The following is a 10,852-nucleotide window of genomic DNA, read 5'->3' on the forward strand; positions in this document are numbered from 1 at the left end:
CTTTTTTCCTTACAAATTTTGTATTTTTAAGGCGAAACCCTTTCTAGGCTCATGGAACGAAACACCGTGCGCGAGAGTTGTGCGCGGAATCTGTGCGTCGGATATGTGCGTTCATGTGTCACTTGCCAATAACGGATGTATGAGGAGGGAAATTAGGAATGAAAACGATTCATGGTGATTGGCAATGCATAAAAGTTATATGATAGATATCGATAGAGTTAATAAATAATAATAATGACTAATAAAATGATATTTTATAAAATGCCTAGAAATGACTACGGAACGACCAGTATGTCAAACGACGGCTTGCAATGACAGCAACTGACTGGAAATGAGTAAACATGCTTACCCGTGAGTGGTAATGCCTACAATAACTAGGTATGACAGCATGACTACGGAACAACCAGTATGACAAATGGGACTTGTAATCACCACCACTGGAAATGAATAAATATGCTTAGCTATGAATGGTAATGACTAGGCATATGACTAAGCATGACTACTGAACAACCAACATGTCAAACGACAGCTTGTAATGACCGCAACTGAATTGAAATGAATAAACATGCTTAGCTGCGAGTGGTAACGACCACAATGACTACGCATCACTAAGCATGACTACGGAATGACCAGTATGTCAAACGACGACTTGTAATAGCAGCAATTGAATTGAAATGAGTAAACATGTTTAGCTATGAGTGGTAATGAATACAATGACTGGGCATGACTCAGCATGAGTACGGAACGGCCAATATGCCAAACGACGCCTTGTAATGCCCGCAACTGACTGGAAATGGGTAAATACGGTTAGCTATGAGTGATAACGACTAGGCATGTCCCAGCATGACTACGGAACGATCACTATGTCGAACGACGATCTTGCAAAGATCGCAAGTGACTGGAAATGAGTAAATATGCGGGTGAGACAAACGATGAGATGCAAATAGTAAGAGGAAAAGAAGGGAAGAGGCAAACGGTGACAGGCAAAAGATAGGAGAGAGGGGCAGGCTTTCGACGTTCTCCTTTCAAGAGATATCTAAAAGAGCCTCTAATTTCTTTTTTTTTTCTTGTAGAGGCGAGAGCTCATCAAGCTACAATCCTGGCTTTTTCCCTGTGCTTGCTTCACAGTATATAATTATATTATTATTCCCTATGATGCAACACATGCAGAGCCTGCTCCGCCTTCCGAGCTATTCGTCGCTTGGCGCTGTGAATGTCATAGTACATACATGCCGAGCAATGCTCCGCACAGAAGGCTCCAAATTTAACTAGAACGTTGTTTCACATAACTAATTTTTCAGCTCGAACATAGTTTCCCACTTGCAGGTTAAAAAGTGCAGTTAAAAGCTGGAACTCATGTACAACAAAATTGGTTGCGATCACTGATGAGGGCATCTTCGAACAAAGAACACCGAGGTGTCATTTTCAAAGCATTTCACCCAAGCTAAGCCGAGCGGCTTTGCAAGACTGGGGGTATAACTGGTGGCACTGAATTAAGATGCTCATTCCAGTAGAACCAACGCTGCGGTGACTCAGTGATTGGAGCAACCGTTCTAGTACACGAACTTTGAAATCAAAAGTTTGATCATTCGTAATCGTCCTGCTAGATTTTTATTTATTTTTTTCGCAGAAATTATACACTTTCCGTGCACCGTATGTTCAAAAATGTGCATGCTAACGCTACATCCGGCTCCACTGCTGCCCGGACGTCGAAGCCCAGAAGAGTGCAATAGAGCGAAAAAGTGTGCACAAGGAAAACAAAAACGTCGTTTCGCCTCCATCGAAACGCAGCCGCCGCGGTCGGGTTCGAACCCGGGAACTCCGACTACTGTGCCGGAGTTCCCGGGTTCGAACCCGACCTCGGCGGCTGCATTTCGATGGAGGCGAAACGAAGAGGCGTCCGTGTGCTGTGCGATGTCAGCGCACGTTAAAGATCCCCAGGTGGTCGAAATTACTCCGTAGCCCTCCACTACGGCTCCTCTTTCTCTCTTTCCACTTTCATTCCCACCCTCCTCCCTTCCCTTACGGCGCGGTTGAGGGGTCCACGGAAAACAAGTGTGACAGTTACTGCGCCTTTCCCTTCCTGTGAACCAATTTAATTAATTAATTACGGCACCGCGTAAACGCAGATTGTCCTACCTGGATGCTAAGAGAGCATTTTCGCTATGCCTGCGACTCCGAACCGACCAAATATAATCGCTCAATGCCGCAAGGAACGCCGTAGGTAGTAGCAAGGTCCGGACTATTTCTCCCGCCAGCTCTTTCAATAAAAGTTTATTCTCTCCCGCGCTCTCAAATGAGCACCAAAAGGGCGCTCTATGTTATCACGTATGAGATTTCACGCCCAACGAACAATATTTAGCCGCCATCGCCAGTATACTCAACCTGCGAGCGCTATAAAAGTAGTCAAACTGCAAAACAGCCGGTTCATCAGGGTTTCATCATGAATGAACGCGGCGAGCGGATACGGATCCCGCTGCCGCGACAGTGATCCCCTTTCGGCACAGCTGGATGGCGATTCAACCAACTGCTTAACTGTTCCAGGGAAAGCAGGCCTGTGACCCTCAGGGAGACCACCGCGCAACCTCGGTATAAACAGCAGCAACACAGCGAGGACGGAAAAAGCTCTGTACTGCTAAGGCCCATATATCTCTCTGATACATGGTGGAACCCCGGAGGTTTTGTCTAAATGCGATTGTCACAATCAGGTGCGCCTACCCACACCGAGCCCAACACTCCATTGCAGAATTTTGCACCGCTATATCGTATTCGCTAAGACGCGACACTTCAAAAATAACTGCTAGTAAACAACCACGATGCTCGATGCGCCCTAAGCGAAAATAACAGGCAACCATTAACAAACCACTCAAGCACGCTTTTGCAGTGCGAACGCGTATACACACAACATGCTTCGCGATACGCGCACATCATAAAGAACTTCGTTGGCTCAACTTCAGGATGGTCTCCGAAATTTCTCGGGTCTCCGCCGAAGTGCAGAATAAGATGCGGCCGTTGAAGTTGTGATAGGTAGACTATTTATTTGTATAGAGTCAGTCAAGCTCAAGATCGAGATGAAGCTGATCAGAGAACCCCTTGAGGCTACATTTTAAGCCTTCGTAATTCCCCATGTACTGTATCTGGGGAAATTTGGTTGTTCCCGATCTCATTAAAAATCGCGTTTGTTGACGAAACCCGCCCACGATTGCGCCTTCACACTCTCGCCGGTCTTCCCACCGCGACGTTCGTCGACTGATTATCATCCTCCTTGCAACACTCTTCGGAGCCGACAAAGGTGATGTATGCCTGTGCGCTGTCGGCCAGCTGTCAGCCTTGCGTGAACTGGAGTGTCCAAATGGCCGCGTCACCGCCGACTGTCGATTTATGCACCTGCCGCTTTGGTCTAGTTCGTACAGTTTAACGCCCGAAATCGACTCAGGCTATGAGAGACGCCGTAGTGGAGGACTCCGGAAATTTCGACCACCTGGGGTTCTTTAACGTGCACTGACATCGCACAGCACACGGGCGCCTTGCTTTTCGCCTCCATCCAAAAGCGGCCTCCGCGACCTGGATTCGATCCCGCATCCTTGGGCACAGTAGTCAAGTGCCCTCCACTGCACCGCCGCGGCAGGGCGTTGGCTGACTTTTTATTAATGGCCCTTGCCATGACGTAATTCACCCTCAGCGTCCTCACAGGCGTGTTAGTGCTAGTCGCATAATATTAGCAGTATAATATTATATGCTCTACCTGCGCCCTTGGTTTTTAACTGAAGCTGCAAGCGCACATCAGTGACACCTCACACTCTTTCAGGGCACAACCTGAGGTAATTTGCTCGCACAGTCAGTACGTGACGACCGACACCGCGCTTCACCAATCAGCGAACTTTCCGCCGCGAAGCCCTAACGGGCACAGCAGATGGCAGGGCAAGCATGCAGGCCAGTTTTAAGGTCAAAAAACACGAGTGGACACTTTTAGAATTAGTTACCCTGAAGAAGAAATTTTTGCAAGTAGGGTACCGGCGAAATCACAAGGAAACTACCCTAAAAAACAGGTCCGCTGCCAACGACACTACGCCCGCCACACTTTTTTTTTTTTTGTTTTGTTCTTGTCGTTTACGTGCGCAGACGGCTTAAATTTACACGCATTTTTGTGCTGGAAAAGTAAAGGCGTATGTTATGACTACGAGGTATGCCACAGTAGAGGTCTCGATTAATTAGGCCACCCGGGGTTCTTTTACGCGTATGCCAAAATTTCAGCACAGGGACATTTCGGTATTTCACCTCAGTCGAAATGCGGACTGCGGAGATTGAGGACGCGACCTTCGTGTTTATACATCCGGCAGCCCACGTTTCGGTGCAGCTGCTGTAGGCTTTAAAAGTCATGCGCATATAGGCCGGACGCAACCTTCGAAACTAGCACGGCGCGATCCAACGACAGTTCGGCGTGCACAGACTCGGCAAGAAGGGCCAAGCACCCAAAGCCGTTCGCCCGCCACGCTTGAGGAGAGTCCGAACTCGTTAGACCCACGGAGTCTCCTGCCCGTCGCAGGTGCATATCGTGCGGATCTTTTGTTTCACCACGTGCCTTAAAAAACAGGCGAGCTTTCTTATAAGAAGAAAAAAAAAAAAAAGCCAATGATCTGCTCGCTTTTTTTTTTTTTTTCGCGAGGTGCCTCGCGCGCAGCTGCATGCTGCTGCTAGCTTCGCTCGTCTGACGAGAGAAGACGGCGAACTGCTCAGGTTGCATGGCTTATCCTTCGCGTCTGCTCTCGCGACGAACGTCCCAGTGCAGCGGGCCCCTTTACGGATCTATGCATCGCAAAAATGCGCCGAAATACACGTCTGTACAGCGCGGTTGCTTGTGAGTCACATACCACGAAGACGAACGCAAGCAGTTGTTGCGTGTTAAATGGAAGAACTCCAAAGCACAAGCTTCGACTCCGCCCGCAAACGTGACGGTGGTGTATGAGGCTGAACTGCATCGTTTTTTTTTTCTTCTTTAGTGTGACTGAACGTGTTTTCAGAAATGTCGAAAGACAATCGAAAGAAACAAGAGAATTACCAATCCTTAATTAGTGCCCACCATAAATGAGGGATGAAAGGAAGGGAGAAAATGCGCGAACGGCAGCATAGCCACAGATAACCGCGGCGGCGAGTGCAGTGACTAGCGGGCATGACGGTGTTTAGCCGACACCAAGGTCGACACTCGACGAGCTACACACAAGGTCCGCAGACTGTTGCCTGTACAGTTCGTCGGTTACATGCATACCGCTTATTGCATTTATTTATTTGGTTCATGGGGTTTAACGTCCCAAAGTGACCCAGGCTATGAGAGACGCCGTATAGTGAAGGACAGAAATTTCGACCACCTGGGGTTCTTTAACGTCTCCCCTGATGGGGCTGGTACAGGTGGGTCCCCGCCGCTTGCGGCGGGGGCTAGCCTGGCACTGAAATTTTATCTGTTCTAGGCCGTCATTGCACACGCCACCGCTGGTGGTGGACGACGGCTGTTGTTGCGGCGCGCGCCTTTCTTTCCCTCTTCCTTTTCTTTCTTATCTATATTCCCTTCTATCTGCACGAGGCAGCGGAGGTGGCTCAGCTACAGAGCCAGTAACAGGCCGGTGCATTTTCTTTTCCTTCTTCCTACAGCCACAGCAACAACAACACTGACATTACACAGCACACGGACGCCTCTCCGCCATGAGTGTATGCAAAGTGTCACTGTTAGCACAACACCGACAATGTGGTGACCCTGAGTTCGAAATAATTTTCTTTGACGCCTGCTAAGTGTAGGCGTCGAAAGAAATGCAGTGCCTCCGCCACCGAAATTGCCCACCCGGCAAATGGCAGCCAGCGAGACTCGAGATCGCGAATAAAGATATATCCCCGAGTCCACAGGCCAACGGCATACACCACCATACCACTTTAGGCGAGCGCGTGGATGAAGTCTGTACGCGTGTGGCTAGACTAATGAGCACAGCGGATTCGAGGGCTCCCCGAGGCTTGACACACGATGAAGTGAGGGGCACGAAGGTCATTTGACATCCGCCAGCAAAACGAGTGCGCACTCGCTGCGCTTACATGAATGCAGGTGCCTCGCATAACGCATCCTCTCAATGAATGTCCCTCGCGGTTTAATGCGCGGGTCTATACTCTTGTCGTGGAAATAGTGAATAGTAAAAACAACTACAAAGAAAGATTGCAATGCCCGCTGCAGGCCGCTTACAGCTGCTGCTGGCAAGCTGCTATCATAAGAGTTAATAGGCTGCTATACACGGGGACAACTTTCGAATTATATTCTGCCGCGAAATGCGACACTTGCCCTTGGTCCTCCAGCTCCCCTGACTACAGTGACAGAGAAAGCAGCCCTCCAGAGCTCGCTCGAGTCTGCAAAAAACCGCGCTGGTCCCCGTGAACCAGCTCTCGCATCTGATGCCAGCTGGGAACACGGGGCCCGTGACGAGCCTGCGCTTCCTATCAGAAACACGTACGGCTGGCTCCCTGGGATGTGGATGACTCGCCCAACTATCGGCTAAAATATCTATATAGCCATGCCCGGGTCAAATTGTTCTTAGACATAATTAGGCTACTTGCCGCCGGTACCTAATTTATTCGTCCATGGTGAGAGACATCGGAAAACTAAGCACTGACGTTACGGCAGCTGCCCGGGGCGGGAAGTGACCAAATGGGAGCCCGCGACTAATTTTGAACCCAAAAAAAGGGACAACGAACAATCCCGCGATATATAGTATTATATAATGTAATTATATATTACATTATATAATAAATGTTATAATGGGCCAGCAGGAACGAAGATGGGCAAGCTGCAGCTGAACTGCGTCAGAAGACTGCTGTGAGTTGGCGTCCAATGTTACGCGACTCTGACACGATGCCAAAGTGAGTTCAGGGAGCCGCACCTCCGATCAGGTGCGAATGAAAAAAAAAAAAAAAAATATCGAGGCAAGCCACGAGCGCCGAGGGAAAGTGTTTTGCCGCCTTTGTCTAGAAATCCGATTTCCAAGTGTTCGCTATGCAGCGGTCGCGTCCGTTTTCGCGCTGCTTTTTTCCTCGGCACGCATTCCGACGCACAGGAGTGGATGAGAGCGTCGACGGAAGGTGCCGCGCGCTGAGCCCCTTTGTGCCGGGTCGGAAAACATCCTCGTCGGAGCTAGCGGAAGACAGAGGAACAAACAGCCTACGCAAGAGCTCAGTATGGCACAGTAGCGCATGCGCGTTTAACGTTCCGTGGCCAGTGGCCACGCGTGGGCTTTGCGGAAAGTTGTTGTGGAGGACTTGTGGAGACTAATTTCACCCACCTGCGGTTTTTATAGTGCGAAACCACTTATACAGCCATCCCTCTCGCGAAGTTTGTTTCTGTGGAGCCTAAAGTTTGTGTGGAGGTATTGACATGGTTGCCACGGCAACGGCGGCACCAGCCTTCTCCACAGAAACTGACGCCAGCCCGTGTCGAGTCACCGACCCCGCGAATGGAACGAAGGCAGACACAACAGATATATCTGGGGCAGGTTCCCCTCCTCTACTGCTTCTTGAGCACCATTTGTTCGTAAAGCACCACTAAAGAGGGTATAATTTGGTGCGAGATTGCCTGCCTTTCGCATCCCTCTAAGTGTATGCCGCGAGATAAAGAAGTTTATTATTCACCAAACTCTGTGCCGCCAGACAAAATCGTCAAGCAGAGTCTACGGGCCATGAAGATGTGGATAAGTGCACAAGGAGAACTGAAGAGAAAACGTGAGAGGCAAAAGACAATACGAGCTGCCGGAAAGCCAGAAAAAAAACGGGGTGCGACGCTGGAGGTTGAACGCAATCGAAAGTCACTCCTTAATCGCACATTTCTACCGGAACGTTTTACCAATTTCGCACGACCACTGGTTTAAACGTTCCCAACTTTCTAACGTGCCCTCACATTGTGCTAACACGGGCACTCTTTAAGCCTCCGTCGAAACGCAGCCGCTGCGACTTTGCGATCAAACAAAAAGCAATTAACTACAGGGTTTGTTTCTGTGGCAGTAAAAGACACAAAAGGAAAAAATAAATATGTAAAAAAAAAACAGTAGCTTCCAGCCTGTCCTTTCTCCGTCCTCGAAGTGAAGAAACGCTCCACTACAAAGAGCTGAACTCCCTGCACTGCAGGCCACAGATGCCACTGAGTAAGGAAACGTTGACGACTGTCGTTGCAATTCGTGCCGTGTCCGTATACTGCTAACGTAGGTAGCGGCACGTCAGCGTTGCGCGCCCTATCTTCAGAGTAAACTTCCCTGCCTATGTTTCTCACGTTCCGAAGCCGCGCAAAGCAAAATGCGACGGGAATCTCGAAAAATGAAAGGACAACTGCGCAGTTGTAGCCGCAGTGTCAGCCGCTTAAACTTCTTGCTGCACAGAAAACGCTACTTGGCAGCCAAGCTTAATCAGCGTTTTGCCCTTAAAGGAATACTTAATCTCGGCAGGTGGGCTATCATAAAATTATTCCACTGCCCCCGTGGCTATCAAGGATGGAGAAGATACGAAGGGAGACAAACGAATCTTGATAATGACACAAGACAACGCTGCCAAATCACCTCTGAGAAGAGTGCTCACTGTAGAAAAAAAAAAAAAAAGTACTACAGTATACTGTAGTACTTTTGTAGTACTTAAAATAGTGCAAAAGACGGGGACAAGCAGATGTGGCCGTAATGAGATTACTCGATTGTAATTAGTCATTTCATTACCTTTTTCGGTAGTTCATAATATGACGACTACACCTTTTCTTGGTTGAGATGAAACAAATTGCAGGATAGCTGCTTTCGAAATTTCTTTTATATAAAAAAAAAAGAAGAAAAAGAATGCGCCGCTACTCCTCGTGTCGAAAAATATTTTGACATATCTGCCGGACGGGGCGCCTCGATTGTAGAAGCGGCGCGTTGAAAGCCTGGATCGGCAAGATTGCCAAGCTGCATAAGAGGACGAGTGGCGAATGCCGCTATGGTTTAAATCGCGACCTTGGCACTTTGTACAAAAAAAAAAAAAAAGAAAAAGAAAAAAGCTGCGTACCTTCACGCGCACGCAAACACCGCCACGAGTGATGGATATCAGAGTTACGTCTACCGAACGAAAATGCATTTCTAGTCTACAAGACTCAGTTGCCCCGAACGGTTGATTAAGGTGGATTTTTAAGGCAAGACGAAATCTTTGACTCCGACTTTGGAGCTTGCATGCTCCTGCGATGAAAACATGACCTTATTATTTGAACGCATGCGTGAAAGCAAGAAAGTAATTTAAACGCAGTCCCATTAATAAATTCAGAGGTAACCGTAATGTGATGACATTAATTTCATCACATTTTCGCGATTTTTAGATAAAATAGTAAGGTAATTTAATTATTTCAAGCCATGCATAAGGGACGAGCACTGTGCAGTTATTCGCTTTGCTCATCGCTCTTTGCGTTTTTCCAAAAAACCATGGAGCGACGTCAAGTCACCTAAGCCGGAAGAAAAGCAAAAACGGAAAAGAAACGGCATGATCATTTCCCACAGCGCTATTTCGTTTCTCGGTTTTGCGCTTCCACATTCTGCGGATGTATACGTCCGAAACTGGCCTCGTAAAAATAAATCAAAAACGAAATTGATGGGGAAGACTCGGAGCAATACTCACCGGAGTCGAGGTATTTGTCGACGGTCTGCCTTAGCGGCGGCACGGGCAGCGCAGGCAGCAGTTCGTCGTGAGAGAAAGTCGCTTCCGCGTCGCTCACGTAGAGGCGATCGCGCTCCTTCAGAGCTTCCTCAGCGGCCGCGCGATCCATTTCCTGCGGGAAATCGCGGGCAGATTCTATATATATGTTTACATGCCCGGACCGGCGGACCGCGCGCGCGCGGCTCACCGGAAAGAAGTTTGCCAGGCCGACACCTCGCCTCGGAAGCCGCACCACGTTTCGGAGGCGGAAAAAAAAGTGACCCGAATAAAGAGCCCGAGGCGGCGCAGGACCACGGCGGCCAAAGAAATTACACAACAGGCTCCGCCGAGCGAAACGCCGAGTGCGCAGCAGGTATAAATACTTATACAATGCCATGTGTATCGAAGACAAGGAGAACGCGGTTTGGCTCGAGAGATTGGATCTCCGCAGCGACGTTAGCGCATCTTGACATTTATATGACGGATGTGATGCCGCGATGAAGGATATAAGAGAAGCATGACTCCTCACAAATACACATTTTCCTTGACGACGGCCATCGATTACATACAGATCGTTGTGTCTATACATTGACAAGGGGTTGGAACTGCGCTGTAGACCATACTAAACTAGCTTAACCTAAACAACTTCGAATAAACGTCACGCAAACTGTGCTAACCGCGCGACGTCGAAGCGACTCCGCCCCCACTAATAATGCAAAGAGACGTATCAGCATAAAACCGATAATCTCAGTAGATGAACGACACTACCATGCATGACAATGCAAGAGATGGCGACAACAATAGCATAAGCAGCGTTGGAAGCGCTATCGCGGTAATGGGTTACCTGAGTTCTCTTTTGATGTCGGGGAGTGACGTTTCAGTCCGGAGGCTAGTAGGAGTTTGACATGTGTGGAGCGCACGTAATGGAATGGTCCCCCTTTGGCGCTCGAGGTTGCTGAGCTCACGGAAGCCTTGGCACAGGGCTACATACTGCTCCTGCTGACCTTACGCCGCCGTCGCACCGACAGTACCGAGCCGAGGCCACGCGAAGATCTTGTTTTCAAATCAACAGATGCTTCGCCCTCCTCGGCTCGACTCATGTTGGCATGGCTTATTATGGCTAGTTAAGACATCGTTTGGCTTCATCTGCTATAACACACATACTAAACACTATTTTTATACAAAC

At 48.7% G+C, this 10,852-nt stretch overlaps 1 protein-coding gene across 1 annotated transcript in view; it reads right to left on the bottom strand.

The window, feature by feature from the left end:
- The window catches only part of CROT (Carnitine O-octanoyltransferase), a 66,268-nt gene extending 55,502 nt beyond the window's left edge, over positions 1 to 10,766 (bottom strand). The window contains exons 1-2 of the mRNA XM_084595246.1: positions 10,511 to 10,766; positions 9,649 to 9,799 (exon numbers count right to left, since the gene is read on the bottom strand). Of these exons, the coding sequence (XP_084451372.1) occupies positions 9,649 to 9,796 (148 nt within the window). The 5' untranslated portion in view covers positions 9,797 to 9,799; positions 10,511 to 10,766. The remainder of the gene's footprint in view (positions 1 to 9,648; positions 9,800 to 10,510) is intronic.
- Positions 10,767 to 10,852: the final 86 nt, after the last annotated feature.

Source organism: Amblyomma maculatum, chromosome 2 (assembly GCF_055883805.1).
Source record: "Amblyomma maculatum isolate TAMU_Amacu chromosome 2, ASM5588380v1, whole genome shotgun sequence".
Classification (NCBI taxonomy): Eukaryota; Metazoa; Arthropoda; class Arachnida; order Ixodida; family Ixodidae; genus Amblyomma; species Amblyomma maculatum.